Source organism: Pyrus communis, chromosome 12 (genome assembly GCF_041283825.1).
Source record: "Pyrus communis isolate YQ-2024b chromosome 12, ASM4128382v1, whole genome shotgun sequence".
NCBI lineage: Eukaryota > Viridiplantae > Streptophyta > Magnoliopsida > Rosales > Rosaceae > Pyrus > Pyrus communis.
The window spans coordinates 3,160,493-3,183,639 of NC_142576.1; the positions used below are offsets into that span (position 1 = coordinate 3,160,493).

At 37.5% G+C, this 23,147-nt stretch overlaps 1 protein-coding gene, 4 long non-coding RNA genes and 1 pseudogene across 7 annotated transcripts; 4 read left to right on the forward strand and 2 right to left on the reverse strand.

Moving 5' to 3' along the window:
• Positions 1-7,174: 7,174 nt before the first annotated feature.
• Positions 7,175-7,794, reverse strand: LOC148692175 (uncharacterized). Its single transcript, XR_015953812.1, has 3 exons — positions 7,694-7,794; positions 7,539-7,582; positions 7,175-7,365 (listed from the first exon to the last, which is right to left on the reverse strand). It is a non-coding gene; the product is annotated as an uncharacterized LOC148692175 (long non-coding RNA).
• A 2-nt stretch (positions 7,795-7,796) lies between these two features.
• LOC148692176 (uncharacterized) lies at positions 7,797-9,077 on the reverse strand. The gene is made up of 3 exons (XR_015953813.1): positions 8,735-9,077; positions 8,122-8,630; positions 7,797-7,995 (listed from the first exon to the last, which is right to left on the reverse strand). It is a non-coding gene; the product is annotated as an uncharacterized LOC148692176 (long non-coding RNA).
• Positions 9,078-9,998: 921 nt separating this feature from the next.
• On the forward strand, positions 9,999-13,066 carry LOC148692177 (serine hydroxymethyltransferase, cytosolic-like). 3 transcript variants are annotated; one of them, XM_088680740.1, is made up of 2 exons: positions 9,999-10,615; positions 10,709-13,066. In XM_088680740.1, the coding sequence occupies exon 2, from the start codon at positions 11,756-11,758 to the stop codon at positions 12,569-12,571; it is 816 nt and encodes a 271-aa protein (XP_088536866.1). In that variant the 5' UTR covers positions 9,999-10,615; positions 10,709-11,755; the 3' UTR covers positions 12,572-13,066. The 3 variants fall into 3 exon arrangements, with proteins under 3 accessions (XP_088536866.1, XP_088536867.1, XP_088536868.1); XM_088680741.1 differs by having other exon boundaries at positions 10,775-13,066; XM_088680742.1 differs by having other exon boundaries at positions 10,998-13,066.
• A 127-nt stretch (positions 13,067-13,193) lies between these two features.
• On the forward strand, positions 13,194-15,214 carry LOC148692178 (uncharacterized). The gene is made up of 3 exons (XR_015954503.1): positions 13,194-13,456; positions 13,694-13,740; positions 14,783-15,214. It is a non-coding gene; the product is annotated as an uncharacterized LOC148692178 (long non-coding RNA).
• A 1,686-nt stretch (positions 15,215-16,900) lies between these two features.
• On the forward strand, positions 16,901-23,147 carry LOC148692179 (uncharacterized). Its single transcript, XR_015953975.1, has 3 exons — positions 16,901-17,055; positions 17,259-17,340; positions 22,847-23,147. It is a non-coding gene; the product is annotated as an uncharacterized LOC148692179 (long non-coding RNA).
• LOC148692180 (uncharacterized) lies at positions 17,671-19,788 on the forward strand (annotated as a pseudogene).

Sequence of the window (23,147 nt, forward strand, 5' to 3'; positions counted from 1 at the left end):
AATGTCATAAGCTCCTTGGAAGTGGTCTTGAGCATGCGCGACGGCGGCTCGTAGTTATGGGAGGTGAAGGGGAGGGACGTCTCGATCATGAGGGTGGTGGAGTCATGGCGGCGGATGAGATGGGACGACATAGAGATGGGGTGAGGGATAAGGCGGAGGTGAAGGGACTTAGGAGATTGGAGCTGGAGGAGGAGGAAATGGGTTTCCCGGCGGGTCCAAATACCCCAGAATCATCGCTGCACAACTCTCCGAAAAATCGTCGAGACGGAGTTTCGATGGCAAAGATTTGACTGCAACTGGGTTTTTCGATTTGAAGACAAATCCTCAAGGATGAGGTTGCCCACGTCAAAATCCCTTAAATTTCATAATTCGTTTTTGGTTTTTGTTTAGCAAAACCTTGGGAAGGAGGTAGAGATGGAGGAAGAGAGGGCGGTGGTGGGGTGGTGATGGAAGGTCGAGGGGGACACGGGTTGGGGGGGGGGGGGAGGGGGAGGAGGACACGGCAAATCCCAGAAATCCCATTTAAAAAAATTATACCCTCCTAGTCATTTAACATAATCACATCAATTTTCTATAAATTTAACCAAACACTTGAACATTTTTTTTTTGTTAAAGCACTTTTACAATAAAAGTTTACCAAACACGTAACTGCTTTGTTTTACAGCTACTTATTTTTACAACACAGCAGAAGCAGTTTTTTTAAAAAGCACAGCAATACCAAACTAGCCCTAAGTATTCTACACCCCCAGTCCGTGATGCCTCGTACACTTCGTCTTCATCATGCCGTGTGATCTCCATTGTTTATTTTTCCCTCTCTTTATGAACTTTGCTTCAGTTGCAAAAAATTTTAGAGAGCAATTATTTATAATAGCGAACAAAACTCGTTTTTGGTTGTCAAAAGAGCACTTCTAACTCTCTTTCTAAAACAATTTTATAAACACCCAGCCTAAGGAGATTACTCTAAGGCGTTGAAGCTTGTGTGGAGCTCGCAAATTATCGACTACCAAGACTAGTCCCCATCCTGCATGCTAGTGGCCAAAATCTTATTCGTAATGTACCAAAAAAATTTTATGTTGCCGGAGAAATTTGTGTGGACAACAATACACTTTGAAGTACCAATGAAATTTCAACATATTGTATTGAAACACTTGCGAAATCTCTCCATCATCTCCTGAAGTATTCCAAGTCTTGGTTCGTGATAGCCCACGATTGGTTACCCGAGCTGGTAGTACTAAAACCAAACTTTGAAGTTTCCCTACTTTTATTGGCTTTTAAGGGTGTACGTAAATATCGTGGAACCGAATCGTACCGCAACAAAATAAATTGTAAAAAATTGTGTTGATAAAAAAAAAAAGTCAACTAAGATTTAAAAACCGGAGAGAGTGATTATTTATAATAGCGAACAAAACACCTTTCTGGTTGTTAGAAGAGCACTTCTAAAAGTATCTCCAATAATGCTAGTTATATTTTTGTTATTGTAGCAAATTAAATGACTCAAATGTTAATTTGGCTAGCCACCATTTCCAACAATACTAGCTATTTTAGCTTAAGGTAAAATATTTTAAAATCTTAGGGTAATGCTAGGATGTCCAACTATTTAGACCAAATTGTATAAATCATGTGATGTGGTTGTTAATTATTGGATTACTATATAAGTGTTAATTAACATGCTTATTTCATATTTGTAGCATATCACATTATTTATAAATTTGGTCTAAAAAGTTGGTCTACCTAACATTACCCTGAAACTTAACAACCCAATTAAGTCCATATTCTCCTCTAGCTAAATTTAGCTAGCTATGTTTTCTGCATTGTTTTGTTAAAGTAGCCAAAAAAAATCTCATTTAGCTAGGTTGTTGGAGATGCTCTGACCTTTCCAAAAAAAAAATATTTTTTTTATAACACCCAACCTAAGGTGATATGTGCATGCTCGCATGACTTCATACGTGTAGCTCTTTCAGAGGCAATTACAAAAAACCTCTTTAGAGTGATTCGCGTATATCTGCACATGAACTGATGCTAAATTTCTAACCACTGAAGCTTGTGCGGAGCTTTCAAATTATGGACGACCAAGACCAGTCCCCATCCTGCATGCAAGTTGCCAAAATCTGATACATACACGCAGCAAAATTATTTGTGTTGCCGGAGAAATTTGTATAGAATACAATAATGGTAACCGTATGTAGGGCAGGAGCGTCATCTCTTGAAGTCTTCTCAAGTCTTGTTTCGTAATGGCCCGCAACAGGTTACCCGAGCTGGTAGCACTGAGCATCTCCAATGATTTTCTATATTTTGTCCCTACAATCGTATAAATGTCCAAAGCCTTCCAATGGGTCAGGAAAACGATCAGATATGGTATAAAAAAAATTCCCACAAATAAGGATAGGTTTTAGTGACTCAAAATGGAGTGTGGCCCAGATGAATTTTTGAGTGGGAAACAAGATCACCACGTGCAATGAATGGGAAGCTGCTCTGCAGCTTTGAAAGACGTGCTGATAAAGTTTTTTTTTAAGGGAAAATATATTTGTTCATTACTTTGATATCTGGTCTCTGAATTTGTCAACTATTAATTATTTTAGTTTTGAAGTGGAAGCATTGGCAACGTCATTGTCGGATCGAAGAAAGAGCAGCGAGAGAGATAGAGAGAGAGCGAGCGCAACTCCATTTAGAAGATTTGATTTTGCTGTAAATTTCACTTCTTCAGGCTTCCACAGATACCGTAATGCTGCATTGCGGGCATTCAATCTCACGTGTCCTCCCTTCTCTTATCCTCCAATCAACTATATCGGCTTTTGGTGACAATATTATGAGGAATCAACCCTTAGTAAAACGCAAGTGAATTTTGGAAAAACACATGAAGTGCTTCCTAGAAGAAGTACATGAAGCATTTCAGTACTTTTGGTTAACTAATAAACTACTAGCAGAGAGAATGAGAACAGTTGTTAATTTGCTAACGTGATAACAAATGACATAAATGAATACTAATAAAATAGTAGCTACCAGCTTGCATCAAAGACAACAAACACTTCTAATTTTTGCATAGCAGATAGATTATTTATCATAACTAAGCGACACATTTGAATTACCAACCCAATAGAGATCCAGAAAGCGTTATTGACCTAGTTCATTACCCCAAACCCTAATTGCTCATACATACAGGTGTCTGACCTAGTTAATTATTTTCTCAAGCAAACACACCGCGGCGAAGTAATCACACAACTGCAAGCATTCATTAAGCACTTACAAATGATTGCTCGATCGTTGGTCATACGTACCAAAGCTCCCAATCATTGTTTGGGGCCACGCAATATTGCACGCATCCATATTGATCTGCATGAGGCATGTTGCGACCCAACCATATAACACCCTTCAGTTGGTTACCGGATACAAACCCAACATATCGCTTCTGCGCGCTTTTGGTTTTGTGGTCTATGTGCCGATTTTGCCGCCTTTACGTACAAAAATGGGACCTCAACAAAGGATTGGAATTTATGTCGGATATGATTATCCTTCGATCATTCATTACTTATAACCTTTGATAGGCGATCTGTTTACCGCTCATTTCGCAGATTGTCACTTCTATAAGACAATCTTCCAGTCGTTAGGGGGAGACAAGAACGTCAACATTCTTGATGAGCGACACAAATTATCATGGACAACTCCCACTTTGACTCATTTAGATCCCGCACCGCTCAGTTTGAAACTGAAGTGCAATGCATATTAGATCTTCAGAGCGTAGCTCAAAACATGCCAGATGTGTTCACCGATCTAGCACGAGTGATAAGATCACATACTAGCTACGAATATGGCTGCAAAGACGGACTTCCCTCCTGGAGGCCTGGGACTCCAATTTTGGTGATCTATTTACATTAGCGGCTAGCCAATCATCTGCCCCTACACATAAGTATGGCATACCTCTTGGTTCAAAGGATTCACACCCCCGGAAGAGGAAACCCACGGTATAGACCCATGAAGAGCTTACTGTGAATCCGACAGTTGCCTACTCATTCTATCCAGCTTATGAGGAAATTCTAGACTATGGAAGTGTCCTCGAAGAGACAAATCCACCTTCCAAGAATCGTGAGATTTTGATATATTATGCTAGCTTAGATAATGTTTGGTGTAGAATGAGATGATCGTCGACGATGCATTAGCATATGCAGGAGCTACTAAGATCATGTTGAGCAATAACATTGAACCCCCGTTCCGTTGATTGGTTAAACTGGAAACAAGTAATCCAAGTCGAACTCGATTCGCTTCCAAAACATAAGGTGTTTGGACTTGTAGCTCCTACTCCTCCACATGTGAAACCCGTTGGCTACAAGTGAGTTTTCGTTTGAAAGCGTAATGAGAAGAACGAAATTGTGTGTTACAAAGCTCGTCTTGTTACGCAAGGCTTTTCACAACACATCGGGATTGACTATGATGAAATTTATTCACCCGTTATGGATGTGATTACTTTTCGCTACCTTATCAGTTTGGTAGTTTCCGAAAAATAGAGTATACAGCTGATTGATGTAGTAACTACGTATCTCTATGGGGATCTTGATACGAAAATTTATATGAAAGTTCCCGAAGGACATACATTAACTGGATCAAATATTTCCAAACCCCGGAACACGCTTTCAATTCGGCTGAGGCGTTCACTCTATGGTTTGAAGCAATCTGAAGGAAAGTTGTATGAGTGAGTATTTGACTAGTTAGGGATATGTGAACAACGAACTATGCCCTTGTGTGTTCATTAAAAAGTCACATTTCGTTTTTGCGATAGCTGCAGTATATGTCGATGACATGAACTTTATCCGAACTCCTAAAGAGCTCGCGAGAACTGCGTCGCACTTGAAGTCCGAATTTGAAATGAAAGATCTAGGAAAGACTCAATACTGTCTTGGCTTCAAGATAGAGCATCGTTCGGTTGGAATCTTAGTACATCAAACAAACTACACTCATAAGGTGTTGCACCGCTTTAACGAGGATAAAGCGAAGCCTTCGAGTACTCCTATGGTCGTTCGATCGCTAGATGCAAAACGAGATCCCTTCTGTCCGAATGAGGATAATGAAGAGATTTTAGAGCCTGAAGTTCCTTAAGTGCGATTGGCGCTTTATTGTACTTAGCTCAATGCACTAGACTTGACATCTCATTCGCTGTTAATATTTTGGTAAGATATAGTAATGCACCAACACGCAAACACTGGACTAGTGTTAAAGACATTTTCCGCTACCTTAAGGGTACTACGGATTCGAGCTTGTTCTATCCTTACGAATCCTTGAGTGATGTCGCACCCTTCTTATCTTGAGTCGATTCTCGCTTTGTTAGTTATGCCGACGTAAGATACTTATATGATCTGCATAAGGCGCATTCTCAAACGGTTATGTCTTTACCGTTGGAGGCATCGCAATCTTTTGAAGGTCAACTAAACAAACCTTAGTTGCCAGTTGGTCTAACCATGCTAAAATTCTCGCCTTACATGAAGCAACTCGGGAATGCTTTTGGTTGAGAGCAGTTGTGGGCCATATTCGAAGCTCCTGCGATCTTTACCTTGTCATTGACATTCCAATGATGATCTATGAAGATAACGCAACATGCATCGAATAACTTAAGAAGGGTTACATCAAATGAGACAACACCAAGCACATTACGCCGAAGTTCCTCTTCTCACACCAACAACAAGAGCATCAGAAGATTGAAGTCACGCAAATTTGTTTACAAGACAATCTGGCCGACATCTTCACCAAATCACTACCGAATGCAACATTTCAGAAGCTTGTTCAAGGAATTGGTATATGTAAACTTTATGAGTTGTAACATTGCTAGTTCTCTTTGGAATTGTGTCAAACTCAGGGGGTATCCTGAAGTATACTTGCTTGATCTTAATGTACTTTTTTTCCCTACGATTAGGAGCATTTTTCCCATTGGGTTTTTGCTACCTAACTAGGTTTTGATGAGGCACGCACCTTGAGTTGATAATATCCCTGATAACGTCCCATAGACGTTTCATTTGACTTTGCATTACTCAAGCATTTTTCCTTAGACTATGGATTTTGTCCCTACTCGGGTTTTTACCATAGCCTTAGGGTTTTTTGTGAGACTTACTTCCTTATGCAATTTCCTAACATATTGAGAATAATGTGTTCCCAAATGCAATTTCCTAACTTATTGTAAAGCATGTGTGTACAAAGTGAGGTTTGCCAATACCTCCAGTTATTTCCAAGTGTGCGCTGGTGTGTTTTTTCCTTTGAAGCATGCAGCTTTTTTACCTGTTTTATTCCCACCATTAACCACAAAGCAAGGAAAATTTGACAAAAAAAAAGCTATCTTCATACCTCTCGAGGAAAATTGTCAACCACAAAATAAGCATTGCATTTTGAGCCTATGAAAAGAATAACCCAAAATACATTCACGATTATTACCTGAAGCTTTCTAGCTTTCTCTAAAACTTTCTGCTTTGTGAATTCCTTTTCTCTTGCCTGACTAAATAAATAAAAAAAATTAAAATCAATTTCTTTCGAAAATTCAATAATTCACATAATTATGTAAAACAACATCTTATTATTTTGAAAGCAGATGAGGTGGGTTCTATACCAAGGAATAACTTGAAGCATATCAAAGTTATTAAGTTTTAAGAGGGGTGAAAAAAACTTAGCAAAGAGAGAAGGTATTGAATGATCAATAATAAGAATTTGGTCACCTGATTTGATTAATGCCAGTGATCCTGAAGTGAGTGTCAAGTGCGTTAAAATTTGCATAGAACAAAGCTTGAGAAGCACACTTCTGTGAATGATAAGGATAATTAATGTTGGAATTTTTTTTTTCTTCTGTTAAATAGAATGGTGATCATTTGATTTAGTAATTAGAAATATTAACACATTGTAGTAAAAAAATTGAAAACATAATCAGATATTTGGAAAGGAAATTATAAACAGTCAAAATTAAGTCCGCAAATGGTGTGCTACACAAAAGATGAAAGCTTTACGAAAGACCGAAAAATTAAGAAACAAAAAAACAGAGGAAAAAAAGAGACGAAGAAGGCGAAAATACCTTTTATAAGATCTTGAGCTCCTCACACGCGTTCCACTTCATCTTCTTGATGGCATAGAAATCCCCATTAATGAAACCATTATGCACAAACCCTTCAATCAAGCTACTCTCTCTGAACCCATCTGTGGCCAATCCCAAACACCTTGAACTTGTCCAAGCAATCCTTTATAAACTCGGTCGAAAACAAAACATCGATTCCACGAAAAATTAAAAAATACCTACTTTTAAACTGAAGAATCCTCACTGACAGCTTCAAAGATGTTTTGTAAACCTCTCAGCATATCTTTCCCAATTGTATTTCTCACCTCCATCCTCTCCTACCTAACCTGAGCAATCCATGTTACCATACAAACAAAACTGAATTTGGTAGTTGGGTGAAAGCAAAAGCAAGCACTAATACATTCAAGTAAAATAAGGAATTTCAAAACATTATAGCAGAAAATCAATTACATACAATTTTTTTTGTAAACACTCTTTAAATGCAGAAAAGAAAACTAACCTCTTGTAGAAGTGATGAGAAGGAATGAAAAACCAGAACACCACCTGTTCAAAAATACAAAAATCAAAAATCAAAATGACAAAAGAAAAGAAAAGAAATCAACCTTCAAAACTCTGCAAAATAGTGAATTTATGTTATCATCATAGTATCCTCACCATTATCATTTATCACTACCCACCTGCAATTCCTTGCTCTCCGATTTCAAATCACTCTAATTCTCATCCTAGTTAACGGTTTTGAATTGCCACTAACTTCTACAAATCCCAAATCACAAAATTCCAGTAAGGGTATGCCGAAACACAAAATCAAAATTCAATTTCATTGTATACAGACCAACATAACTTTGGAGCCCTAAATTTTCCCGAAAACAAAAGAAAATGAAAGAAGCTGTACCTGGTTCGAAGGAGTGGACGGAAGTTTGGTGGAGCAACAATGGCAGAGATCTCTAGTGAGAAAGCTAATAAGATGGACCAAACCATTGAACAAAAAAAACCCAGATTTTTAAAATTAAAATCACAAAAATTTCAACAAAGAAAAGAGAATTCAAAAACCAAACTCGAAACAAATATATCAAAGAACTCACCAGGAAACCCAAGCATTCGGATTGTTAAAATTTCTTCCACATACACATACAAAAGTGGTTATCCTGATATTCCCCTTTGATAACTACCCTAGATGCTGATTGGTATCACCAGATTGTTTCTATACACCAAAAAATGGGGAATTCATGTTAGCAAGGACTATTTACAGACAAAAAATATTAGTCAACACTGTTCTGTTTTGGACAACAGATGATAATATCCTCTGTAGAGCAGCGAAAGTTTTTTTTTTTTCCTTGGAGCAGTCACTGCAGATAAAAAATTTGGGTAATTGGAAAAAAAATACAAAAGCAGAAGCAAATGTTAATACACATGGAATACGGTTTGTACATGAATAGATTTATAGTATGAAAGAAGCAGTAAGAAAACTAATTTTTTTTCTGTGCAGCAACGTCTGTTTTTGAGCTAGTTGGGGAGGATTTTTTTTTTCAACAGTTTAATCGGAACTTGATCGAAATCTTGCACATTTGCTTCAGAGATCTCTTCTGTTTCACTGTGTTAAGATATCAAAAAAATCAGAAAATTAAATTTGGATTAGATTGAGATTAATTTTAGATGTAGTTAAAAATAATGTTATACAGAGCATAAGTTGATAACCTTTTTTCAGAATCTGTAAAAAGAGTTCTTCTAATTGGTTCTCTTTTTCTTTTATGTGATTCCCCAGTTGTCTCAATAGGTGTAGTGGAAGATGAAACTGTTATAGAAGAGATTGCAATTTCTCTGCTAATGGACTGTGGAGTTGCTGGCTGGATGCTAAGGTCTTCAGAAATGTTGTAGATGAGGAAATCGTTTGAGTTCAATGAATTTCTCTTGCTTCCAAACTGGAGGTGAAAATTTTTTCTTTGGCCTATTAGTCTGAGAAACTCACTTGGCAACTGTTTTTGATCTGATGATCGATTCAAGACCAAATCTTTACAGGCCATGCCAAAATCCCTTTTCACCTGATTTGTCAATGATTAGAACATTGATTTCACTCGTATCATCTTCAAGCACCAAGAACACTTTGTACCTTCATTTTAAAAAAAATTCATGTTCTTTCGCCGTGTTTAGTACCCACACCAATTAACTTTGATAAATTGTCATTCATCTATAATATAGTCCGACAACAAAGTCTTAAATGTAATTTGACTTGACAAACCCATATCATTTCATAAAAAAATAAAAAAAAATTAAAAAAAAAGCATTTTTATCTTTACTATCACACAATGTGTTGGTTTTATATGTTTAAGATAAATAAGAAAGGTTTGGTTGGATTGGTTTACAAAGAGAGAGGGATTGTTTGTTAGGTAAAAGGAGAGTTCAACTCTCTTTCAATTCTATAATGTAAATCTGAATATTATTATATTTTCAAGTCATATCTTATGTAATTAGTTTTTGTACATGGTACAAGTTAGTAAACGTATTTACAGGAAAAAGACTGAGTAAATTTTCTCCAATGATTGCATACATTTCTAATTTGAAATTGGTTGTTTAATTCCTGTTTATTTGCCAAGAAATCTTGAATATACCCATAACTTGCCTTCCTCTTTTACTTTTGAAATTTAAATTTTAAGGTATGAGGGATTTCGAAAAGGGCCTTAAATTGGGTTAGGGTTTTGTTCAATTTTAATTTTTTTTTTCTCGTTTTAGTTTCAATCTCTTTACTTATCAAAATTTTCATGAAATTCAATTTTTTTAAGTTTTGTCTTCTGTTATGTACCCAATTTGTAATTGAGGTTTATGCTCTAATTAAGAGTGTAATTGAGTGTTTTACTTGTCATTAGGGGGATTTGTTAGAAATGTCAGCTGGCAGTAGTCACTTCATGTATAAGAGCACATGCTCTTTGGTTTGTAAACAGATCAGAATTTTACAAAAGAAATATTGGAGCTCTGCTCCTTGTATCTTCCTCCTTCCCTTTCTTCTATGTGCAATGGTTAAGGTTGAGCTAGGGTTGAGATTTGGGTTTTAACAATGGTATCACCCATATCGATTCTTGGATCCGCTGCCCCTGGAAGATCCAGTTTCTCTTCCCTGGAAGATCGTGTTGCTTCCTTATAGGCTACGATGGCCTCATTACCTTCTCTCGTTGACGCTGCTATCGAAAAGGCCTTTGCAACCAAGCTTCCTGCCTATTTCGATAAATTTCGTAACGAGCTGCACTCTCGAAGCGTCGGGGAAGGCATCTCTGCCCCTCTTGCCACCGATCATTATGTTTCTCCTGCGATTGAGCCTATCCAGCTACCTCGGAGCCCAATTTGTGTTGGAGGAGTCCAAGCGCAACGTATTCCGGGGCAATCCAAGCTCCACCGCTGCTCTCATCTTCACCGTTGTTACGAGCACTGGCAACTTCGACCGTCAAGCCACAGTCGAACGATTCTGTTGCAACCACATTTTCTCTTCCGGCATCGAAGACAGTGATTCATGCTTCTACGATGACCATTGCTCCGTGGCCAATCCTTAAGCACTCGTTCCCCGATACCACAAAAACTGGATCTGAGGTATTGCTTTTATTTGGTGTAATTGCATGCTATACTGGAACTGTTTGAGGACATGTCTAAGAGACTGAATACAGATAATATGTCTTTGAGCAGCAACCTGGATGCTTGGGATATTGTGGATGATGTTGCAATTGCTTATGAATACACTAAACTCATCAGATTAGAGATTGCAAGGAATGGGTTTACCGAGGTCTTGACATTCATACTGGGTTCGTGGAAAGAAATCTTGCCAATGTCAAGCTATAAAGATGATAAAGATGTGGCTAAGTTGAAGGAGATTTGAGAGGAAACCCAGAGTCATGTCCCTCATGGTTATCAATGAGTGGGGAAGTTTTGGCAATAAGAGATAAGTTGATGTATCTTCCTTGTGGGCTTGCTGCAGGTTCTTCTATTACGGTGTTGGGGTCATCCCATTATGCTCATGAGAAGTATGTGTCCCAGCTTGCAAAGTTGAGGTGGGGTGATGGAACAATTATGGTCTCGCAGTTCATGGATGAGTTGCAAACCCATGGAGGACAACCATGTGATAATTTGGGCAGAGAACTCTTCTGGGAAAAGCAACCACATATGATGCAATTAGGAGAAGATTATGCAGAACGTATGTTGTCTAAGTTCTTGGACTTGATTATTCGTGGAAACTTTGAGTTTCAGACTGCCACTTTGTTGCAGCTGCTCAAGCCTTTATGGAACATTGTTCGGATTAGGGATGAATTAACCCCTATAGACTATATCCAAGTTGCTAGCAGCGATAAGTTTCTGAGTTGGGTTGACCATCATTTTCCTGATATATATTCTTGTGGGAGTATCTTTCAAATTACCATTCTTCCTCCGACGCTTGGTCCATTTCTGAGTAGGCTAGACCATTCTTTGAAGGGATTCATTTGGAGGACACTTTTTGTTGAGCTTTTTGTAAGTAAATTGCAAGGAAGGTCTGCTACTTTTCACCAATATGCTACAAGTATACCACCAATTGCCTTTGCCATTCCCTAGAAGCCAACCCCAAATTCTAAATACAAATGGAATGAGCTTTCCCATTTTCAAAATGTGGAGTTCTATCATGTTGCGAAGGCAATTGAGAAGGCAGGGGTCAGATGGATAGCACTACCACCTGCTTCAATCTTATTTCTATTAATTCATGGAATGCTTTTCAAGGAGGTGGTGCGTTTGGCAGAGACGAAACAATATTATGTTGATAATGCCAATTTGTCTGATGCCTTGCCACTTAATCAGAGGAAGTCACTGATTGCACAGACCCTTAATTTCTTGGAAGTCATTTTTCGGGATGTCAACAATCACAACAATTCAGGAAAGCATTGTGATGGCGAAGACTCTGCTGCGTGTTTCCACTTCAAGACTCTGTATACAGGGAACATTTCTCCTTTTGAGTATGCAGATATGGTTAAAACCACAACCCACAAGTCACCTAGTAATTTCTCAAAACTTGCAGAGAGCTTGTTCAAGAAGGGCTATGATTTTGTTTCTGTTGGAACAGAGAACCATTTAGTGTTGGTGAATTTAAGAGACAAGGGCATTGATGGCTCAAGAGCTGAAAAAGTTTTGGAATCAATCCATATTGCAGCAATTACAAATAATGTTCATGGGTACGTGTTTGTCGTGGTCCCTGTTGGTGTCCTGTCCATTGAGTCACCCTTCTCATTTGAGACTATCGTCGGGGTGGAAGGATTGGAGATTGACAAAGGATATATCTTCCCTCAATTTGCTACAAACCCTGAGAAATTGTTTGTTGAATTCGAGAATGCTGGAGTTCCGATCACTGACCAGAAGATTTCAAGGATGTTTAAAGTAGTGGAAGACTGCCGAGCAGCTGGAATTCTTGTTATGGTAATCATGGGAGATAACCAGAACATTGCAGAAGCAATATGCTGTGAAATAGGCGTGTTTAGTACTGATGAAGACGTACATTACAAGAAAAGAGTTTATGAGTACTATACGTGATCCAAAAGCCCATCTGAGACAAGATGATGGCCTTCTGTTTTCAAGGGTCGAACCAAAGCACATTGTGAGGTTGCTTAAAGAGGATGGTGAGGTTGCTGCTATAACTGTTGATGGAATGAATGGTGCATCTACTTTGAAGCTTGCTGATATCGGGATTGTAATGGCCATTTCTGGAACTGAGGTGCTTCTAGAGCTGAAGGAGAGTGCTGCTGCGTTCAAACAAGTCCCCACAATTTCTTTTTTAAGCCTTGAGGACAAGGCTAATTTTCAAGGGGGAAGTATTGTTATGTACCCAATTTGTAATTGAGGTTTATGCTCTAATTAAGAGTGTAATTGAGTGTTTTACTTGTTATTAGGGGAATTTGTTAGAAATGTCAGCTGGCAGTAGTCACACTTCGTGTATAAGAGCACCAGCTCCTTGGTTTGTAAACAGATCAGAATTTTACAGAAGAAATCAATATAAAAACATTGGAGCTCTGCTCCTTATCTTCCTCCTTCCCTCTCTTCTATGTGCAATAGTTAAGGTTGAGCTAGGGTTGAGATTTAGGTTCCAACATCTTCTGTGCTGTAATGGGAGATTTCTATTGGCCTTTCGGATTTCAGCATGTGAAAGTTCACTTATTTCTCTAATTAGATTGTGTATGCCTTCAATTCTTTATTTAATTGTTCTGTTTGCATTCGGGTGTGATGATCTAAATTTTATATGTTTGGAATTATTCACTAAACACCAATTTGTTACATTCAGGTCCACTCCACATTTAACAAGTTCAAATTCCATAGAAGTCGGTTCTGCAGATTGTGTCTGCAATTAGATCAGAGATCAACCGATCTTTTGTTATCATGCGGAAGATTGCTTTTGGGAAGGATCTAAAGCAATTCCTCTCTGTAAGTTTACTCTCTGTATGCTTATTGCCATGTAGTTCTGCCTTTTCTAATTGATGAGTGTTCATGTTACACTGCGATTCATGATGATGCTTTAATTATTTCTCGATTCGTAATTGTTTGTAATTAATGTGACATATTTGAATTGCAATCTGTGTTTGTATGAAAGGGATGGCATATCATGTTGCTGACTTAATTGTTTATGTTTTTCATATTTGCGATGGTGTTATGATCGATCAGGTGGCTCCCGTTGTATTCAGTATGCTTTAGCTGCTGCCAATCTATAGGTAAAGGTTAAATTTACATACAATTTTTTTAATTTTTCTTGATTGGAATATGGGCTTTTTATACGTCCTTATCCAAAGTTCTGTAATTTATACAACTTTGATCGAAAGCCATGGTTTTTATTGCTGAAAATTGTTAACCTCTGTTTAGATATTCATTTACTCATTAAAATGGCGTTTTGGGTTCCGTAACCGAACCTCCTTGCTCCTCGTTAATTCTAGAATCTTCAGAATATATGTGAGTTTTGCTTTGAATTTGATAAACCTCTCTGGGTTCGTGAGCTAATACAGTTTTTGGGCACTTAGCCGAAATTTTGTTGGATAGGAACCCATAAACAAGTATGAGGAAGTACGTGAATCATTACTCAGCAAGGGTGATTGTAGAGGGATATGGTATACGAGTATAATTTGAAACCAGTTATGGTTGATTGGTGGTGGGGAATTGTAGAGGGATATGGTACACATGATTATAATTGGAATGGATACAAGAGTCTCTTTTAGATGGTGCACGACCTTAAGCTAAAGCTACATGCCTGTTTTATATAAATACGTTTTTTTCACTTGCAGAAGCGTTTCCCTCTCAGTGGGCATATAATTGAGTTCAACATAGTTATATTCCTTGGCTTAAGCTTTCATCTTTCTTCCTTTTTTTTCAAAAGAGGTTAATTTTGTACTCATCTTTCAAGAATTATGCATAGTAGTTGTTAAATAGTTGTGGCATTTGAAAGGTCATGTAACTGACCTTAATGTGTTTTTTGGATTGAAAATTAGATGAGAAATACTGGAGAATGTAATTATAGAGATAACTTGGATTTCTACGTTTCTTGGGTATGATAGTTGCATTATTATGTTAGATAAAGTATATAACTAACATGCTAAATTGTACTGATAATATTTGCAGAACGTGGAAACAATATTGCCTGGTCTTCTAAATTTTCATCGTAGAGGCTGTTGGTCATAGTGTAGAGGATTAAGTTCCGAAAACAGTTTATAGTTTGGTTTTTACCAAGATTCATTATTTTTCCATTGTATTTTCAATTTGCAGGGTTTAAAAACCTTAAGTACCTAGAAATATGTGGTTTGGGACTGATGGATGTCTTCGGAGCTTAAGTGAGCATAATGTCAACAAGCAAAATCTGAGGTGATAAATCATATACCAACTACATTATTACAAAGGGTACCAGTTCCACTGGAGGTCATACCGATGCTTTTAGGTTGTTTTTCAAGGTTTTGGAATGAAATAACTTTTTTTCTTCCTAAAGAAACAGAAGAGATAATAAGAACTGTATCAGAACTAACTTTCGTATGCAGAGCAGGTATAACACTGAAAAATATGAGAGCAAAAATCTTTATATTTTCCAGACCTTTATGATAGGTGACTGACGTCACCATTCTGAGTGATAGAATTATGACCACAGATTAGTATGTCAAATCAATAACTAGCATAAATTAGTCAGTGTTTTTGTGATTTATTTGCTTTTGGATTGTGGATTTGGTTCAATTTTTTTTGGGTTGCATTTTGTGGTTCTTGCCTAATTGTTATTTAATTTGTTTTTTTATTTATTTGAATGGGTGCTTTTGTCAAATTTTGTGCCTCTCTTTTTAGAAGCAACTCATAGATGCGTTGTACAGGTTAACCGTATACTCATTTTTTATAAACTATGCATGGTATTTGTTAAATACTGTGGCATTTTAAAGTCCTTGCTTTCGTGACTCTGATATGATACTGGGTATTTGCTTTATTTAATTATAATTTAGGTTTGATGGAAAATTTTAAATTTGATTTATGTGTGTTTCATTTTTTTTCTTCTCAAATATCAATCTATCGGTTTTCGGCTGGTGTAGCTATCGATTTGTTCTTTGGATTTTACAATTCCTACACATGATGCAAAAAAAGAACTAGGAATAACAAAAGGAATCAGATGCCACAAAATGATAGTAATTTTGGCACTCCAAGTGGAATTGAAATGTTTACTGAAAATGTTTGTCATACTGATGATGAGCATATGTTACCTGAAAGCCTTACATTTGCCGAACAAAGTTTTGTGATGCAACAAGAGTGCGATTCTCACGTTTCAGATATATATGGCCTTAAAAAAATTTCTGAAGCCCAAAAAAAAAAAAAAATAAAAAAATAAAAAGGAAAAGAAAACGCAGGGAAGCAACTGTAGATGAGATCGAATTTGACAATTTTAATCAGATGGATGGGGGTGGTCAAGCCTTCTTTCAGAGAAGCAGGGTAAGTATGTCATCTTTTTCGCTTACAGTTTTTCTATTAACTTATAATTGTTTTGTTCTATTACTGATAGATTACATTTGTTTTATTATATTACTTAAATTCAGTTATAGTAGTTTCCCCTTCATACAATTTAATCCAACTTAATATTAGTCGACTTTGAGTAGGTCCTAATAATGCAACACGTAAATACTTAATAATCCCACCTTTAACTTACACATTTGTTACAATCCTTCTGTTTTGTAGAAATATTAAGTACAAGGTAGACAATTTATTCTTCATTACGAACATTTAGTTCAATCCAAAACTAAAGAACATTACTATCTTTACTTATGTATCCGAAGCTAATGTAACGTTGAATATTTTCTTTTCCAAAATTAGGTTTGGATGCTACTTAAATGTAGGAGATTGAAAAAGGATATTCAGTTACTATTGACCTCGCTTTAAGTTTGGACACACTTTAATTTCGATACACACATGCACACTTATATATACTAACAATATGTATATTTTACTTTCACGTTTGCAATAGAATGAGCGTATTTCGATCCACCGTTTGGAATCTTTTTACTCGAACAAGTAGATTAGAAACCGAGTGCGATGAAGTTTGTAACCCAAAGTAAATGGATCTCATAAACAATTTGGTGGTTTCCAGTGCATATTGCTTTGCTTAAATGGTCAGAAAATCCTTTCATTATATTATCTATATTCAGTTATAATACTTTCACTTGCATACGATGCAATGAAATAGAATATTAGTTGAACTAGAAACGATTCTAATTATCCAAACATCAGGTTGGGTGACACTTTAAATGTTGGAAAATTGAAAAAAAGGATCTTGAGTTGCTGTTTTTGGATTTGACAATGTTGGCTTCACTGTAAGTTATAACAAACTTTAATTTCGATACATACATGCACACATTTATATACTAACAATGTACATCTTACATTTACGATTCACTATTTGAAAATTTTCAGTCGAACAAGAAGATTAGAGTCCAAATATGAAGATTTTGAGACCCAAAGTAATCGGATCTCATGATCGAATTGGTGGTTTTCTAAGCATATTACTTAATGATATGGTGAGAATATCGTTCAGTTATACTATCTATGTTGACTTACAATACTTTCACTTTCACACAGTTGAATACAAGTCAGAATATCAGTTGACTTAAAACCGATTCTAATTATTCAACGCAGAACTACCTAATAATCTTACCTGTAACATGCATATTTATTAAAACCGATTCTATTGTAATGCTGAATTATTTTTTCCCAACATCAGGTTTGGGTGCCACTTTAAATGTAACAAAACCGAAAAAGAATCATCAATTGCTCTTTTTTGACTTGGCTCCGGTGGCCTCGTTGTTGTAAGAATAGTGAAGTAAGAAATACCAACCTCCAAGTGAAAGATAAATCTATGGCAGAAACAAATGACACTTGTCAAGATCCTACATAGTTTGTTATAAGGTTGTTAGATAGCAGTTAGTCCTAAGCTTAGTAAGAAGGTGTTGTAACTACATATAACAGTCCTTTTTGTAAACAGAAAAGTGTGTGAAAAATAACAAGTCTTTTCTTCTCTCTAAATCTGTTTTCCCTCCTAACTCTCTCTTTCTCATTTCTTCTTCTTTCTTCTGCGTCATTTCTTCTTTCTTCATCTTTAAGGTTTCTGCAATTCTTACATGGTATCCTCGCTGTAGGTCGATCCAAAGCTTCCGCATACTATCTAATACATATATTTCTTTCTCTCAATCCTCTGATCTGTAAACTTTTCTGAGATTTCTGGGCTCATCAAAGTCCCGATACTCAAGATCCTCGTCTCCTATACAGTGGCCCACCAACTGTTCGATAAAAGTTCGAAGTCAAATACTCTCTTGTTGTTTCACCAATGGTTACAACAGCGCAATTGCATATTGTGCAATCACCCATTACAAGTCTCATCTCTACTGTGTCGTCTTCTGTTACAGTCAAATTGGATGATTCAAACTATCTTGTATGGAGTTTTCAGATCAATCTTCTGCTTGACAGTCATGGAATTCTTGGGTTTGTTGATGGGTCCATGTAATGTCTACCAAGGTTTCTTGATGAAGCGAATATTGAAGGGGTTGAAACTGATGCCTATCAGGTTTGGAAAATGCATGATCGGGCTCTTATGCAGCTTCTCATCGCTACATTGTCCTCCACTGCGATCTCCTGTGTGCTTAGCAGTACAACTTCTCATGCCATGTGGACAAATCTCAAAGAAAGGTTCTCTACAGTTACAAAAACAACCATCTTTCAGATGGAGACAGAGCTTCAGAACATACAGAAAGGGTCTGATTCAGTGTATGTCTATCTGCAAAGGATCAAGGATGCCAGAGATCATCTTGCTGCAGCTGGTGTTCGATTTGATGATGATGACATAATCATCCTTGCTCTAAAAGGGTTGTTTGCTGATTATTATACATTTCGGTGTGTTATTAGAGGCCGAGAGAATGGGATCTCTCTGAAAGAATTTCGATCACAGCTTCTTGCTGAAGAAGTTATAATTGGACAGTCTTGTGAATCTTCCTTGTCTTTTGGAACTGCAATGGTTGCAAGCACTCAGTCTGAAAAAGGCAAAGCTCTTAGTCTTGATCACAGTTCAAGCCAAGACTACAGCTTTAATGGTGGATCTACTTCTAATGGATTTCACTCTGGACAAGGGTCATTTTCTTCAAATGGCTCTGAACATATTAATGGTAGTTATGGCAATACAATGTCTTCTGGGGGATACAAGGGGACACATTACAGAGGTAAAGGAAGAGGCAGATTCCAGTATAACAATGGTCCCAGATTTCACTCTCCACCATACAATTTGAGTCCTGGAATTCTTGGCGCCCCAAAGGTTTTTCAACACACCTGTCCTGATCATCTAAATGCGATTCCCACTTGTCAAATCTGTAACAAGAAAGGTCATGTGGCTGCAGATTGCTTTCAAAGGCATAATACATCAACTGCTGGACATGGAGCAGCTATTCAATGTCAAATTTGTTGGAAGTTTGGACACTCTGCTACTCAATGTTATCATAGAAACAACTTTGCATATCAAGGGAGACCACCCTCAGTTAATCTCACTGCGATGCAAGCAAGTCACAATCCTTTTTCATCATCTGAACAGTTCTGGGTTGCGGATACTGGTGCCACGTCTCATATGACTTCAAAACTTGCGAATCTTAACATGGCTACTCATTACCAAGGCACAGATATAATAACCACTGCCAGTGGTGCAGGTTTGACAATTTCTAATATTGGTACATCTACACTGCAAGCTCCCAGCCACATCTTTACACTGAACAATGTGTTGCACGTTCCTAAACTTTCACAACACTTATTATCCATATATCAACTCTGCAAGGATAACAAATGTAGATTCATATGTGATGATATTTCCTTTTGGATTCAGGACAAAATCACAGGGAAAATTCTTCTCAAGGGGCTGTGTAAAGCTGGCTATTACCCCATCCCGTTTAATTCTCCACAGCAGAAATCACCTGCATCATCCACATTTCATGCATGTTATCTAGCCAAACCAGTTACTACAAGCTTATGGCATCAACGATTAGGGCATCCCTTCAATAAAGTCACCTCTGCAATGCTTCAACACATCAACCCTTCTGCATTCACAGATACCTGTCACAGCATTTGTACTCCTTGTTTGGAAGGCAAATTTACAAAGTTGTCTTTTTCTTTTCTTGCAACTAAGTCTGTAACTCCATTAGAGGTTATTCATAGTGATGTATGGGGCCCTGCCCCTGTGATGTCATTTGAAGGGTATAGGTACTATGTTAGTTTTGTGGATGAATGTACTCGATATACATGGATTTTTCCATTAAGAAATAAAGCAGAAGTTTTTCAAATCTTTGTTAAGTTTCATGCCTACTTACATACCCAGTTTTCTGCACATATTAAAATCTTCCAAAGTGATGGTGGTGGTGAATTAATAAGTCATCAATTTCAACATTTTCTCACAACCAAAGGTATTTTGCATCAAAAATCCTGCCTCTACACTCCAGAGCAAAATGGCTTGGCAGAAAGGAAGCACAGACATATTTTGGAAACTGCCATCACCTTATTGCAAACAGCTACACTTCCTTCCAAATTCTGGTTTTTTGCTTGTTCCACAGCCATTTATCTGATAAATCGAATGCCTTGTATTTCCTTACAAATGCAATCTCCTTACCAGTTATTATTTGGTCACTTTCGACCTCTTACACACCTCAAAGTATTTGGGTGTGCTTGTTACCCTCTCTTAAAACCTTATAACACATCCAAACTCCAACCCAAAACCACAACCTGTACATTTTTGGGATATCCAGCCAACTACAAAGGTTTTATCTGTCTAGATGGAATCACAAACAAAGTCTATATTTCTAGACATGTTCTCTTTGATGAAACATTGTTCCCATACTCCACCACACTATCTGTTATATCTCCAATGCCTTCATCCACATCCAAGTCCTTCCTTCCTTCATCTGCACCACTCATACCATCAGTTTCATTGCATAATCATGTCACTTTACCATCATCACATCTTCATTCATCTTCATCTCAAGCCTCAGAGTCCTTGAGTCCAATTTCATCTAGTGCCACAGATTCCTTGTCTGCATCTACAACCTCAGAGTGTTTTCAACCACAATCATGTACAGCTTCAGCATCTGTTCAATCATCTTCACTGCATAATTCCATGTCACTGTCACCCTCTTCACCCATAGTGTCTAGCCCTCATGCTGTTACACAATTCCCTATCCCTGCTGATCCTGATTTCCAACAAGACTATCTAATTGTTGATCTTCCTATCCATATGAATCTGCATCCAATGCAGACTCGTTCCAAAAGTGGCATTGTCAAAAGAAAGGCTTATTATGCATCAGTGGCTTTCCCCTCACCACTTTTAGAACCCAAAACATTCAAAGCAGCTGCAAAAGTGAAAGAGTGGCAGTCTGCTATGCAAGAGGAAATTGCTGCTTTAAATTCTCAGCAAACTTGGTCCCTTGTTCCTCTTCCACCCCATAAAAATCTGGTTGGTTGTAAGTGGGTATACAGAATCAAACGAAATGCAGATGGTTCCATCTCCCGATACAAAGCCAGGCTTGTTGCAAAGGGGTACAGTCAGGAGGAAGGCATTGATTATGGTGAAATGTTCAGTCCAATGGTTAAACCTACAACTATTCGATTAATCCTAGCATTGGTAGCACAGTTTCATTGGCCTCTTCGCCAACTGGATGTTAAAAATGCATTCTTACATGGTTTACTCAATGAAGAGGTGTATATGGAACAACCTCCAGGCTTTCAAAGTTTTAGTCATCCATCCATTTATGTATGCAAGCTTCAAAAATCTCTATATGGTCTAAAACAGGCTCCTTGAGCCTGGAATGAACGGTTTACAAGTTTTTTGCCTGGATTGGGGTTTCGACAGTCTCCAGCCGATCCTTCTTTGTTTGTTAAACATACATCAGAGGGCACGTTTGTTCTCTTGCTTTATGCAGATGATGTGATTCTCACAGGGAGTGATTCCCAGTTGGTTTCCAATGTTATTTCAGCTCTCACTATGGAATTTGATATGAAGGATTTGGGAGTTCTAAACTATTTCTTAGGGCTTCAGATTCAATACACTTCTGATGGTCTCTTTGTTTCTTAATCTACATACACCAAGGAGTTGATTGACAAGGTTGATCTTCAAGATTGTAAACCTTGTGCCACTCCTTGTCTTCCCTATCACAGACTGATCAAAGATGATGGGAAACCTTATCACATTCCTAACCAGTATCGCAGTATTGTAGGTGCACTGCAATACCTCACGTTTACTCGACCTGATATCGTGTTTTCAGTTAATCAAGCTTGCTAGTTTATGCACAATCCTATGGAATCCCATGTAGTTGTAGTCAAACGCATAATTCGATATCTCAAAGGCACTTCGGGGTATGGGATTCGATTTCAATCAGGACCACTCTATCTGCAATCCTATAGTGATGCAGATTGGGCCGGCGATCCCAACGATCGCAGATCTACATCTGGTTTCATTGTATTTCTTGGTTCCAATCCCATTTCTTGGGCTTCAAAGAAGCAACACACTGTTTCTCGGTCTTCCACAGAGGCTGAATATCGAGCCCTTGCCATCACTGCAGCTGAGCTTGCCTAGATACGCCAATTGTTCTGTGATCTTCACATTCCTTTTCCCTTGCCTCCCATGATACATTGTGACAATGTTTCTGCCATCGCTCTATCCACCAATCCAGTGTTTCATGCTAAGTCTAAACACATTGAAATCGATTACCACTTTGTGCGAGAACGTGTCACACGAGGAGATCTCCAAATTCAACATGTTTCTTCCTCTGATCAGTCAGCTAACATTTTGACTAAGGGTCTATCTGCGCCCTTGTTCCAGTTGCATTGTGGCAATCTCATGCTCAGCTCCTACACGCATGAGCTTGAGGGGGGATGTAAGAATAGTGAAGTAAGAAATACCAACCTCCAAGTGAAAGATAAATCTATGGCAGAAACAAATGACACTTGTCAAGATCCTACATAGTTTGTTATAAGGTTGTTAGATAGCAGTTAGTCCTAAGCTTAGTAAGAAGGTGTTGTAACTACATATAACAGTCCTTTTTGTAAACAGAAAAGTGTGTGAAAAATAACAAGTCTTTTCTTCTCTCTAAATCTGTTTTCCCTCCTAACTCTCTCTCTCTCATTTCTTCTTCTTTCTTCTGCGTCATTTCTTCTTTCTTCATCTTTAAGGTTTCTGCAATTCTTACAGTTGTAAGTGTGAACAAATTTTTTTGATCCCAAATACTTTATTATTTATGCTTATACATGCTTTGTTTAGATTGTTGAAACTGCAAGAATTTTATGCAGCGTCACAGATGACTCGGCTTGACTTAAATCCTAAGAGGTTTAAAAAAGGTATTTATGATATTATCATATTGATTCACCATGATTTAACAGGTAGAACTTAGAGATTAAACAAGCACAATCTCAAATCAGGATTTAGTTTTGAATTTCTGTGCAGGTGCATTTTGCAACATCACCAACAGTTACTACTACACATTAGGGACAATTAAACAAGCACGTTGTAGAATCCATAAAAAATCATGTAAATTGTATATAGTTAGGACTTAGAAATAAGCTATTTTGTTGGTACATAGGCTCTTAATGC

Bases quoted from the DNA above. Each gene is read 5' to 3' on its own strand.
- LOC148692177 (XM_088680740.1), top strand. From the start codon at position 11,756: ATGCTTTTCAAGGAGGTGGTGCGTTTGGCAGAGACGAAACAATATTAT.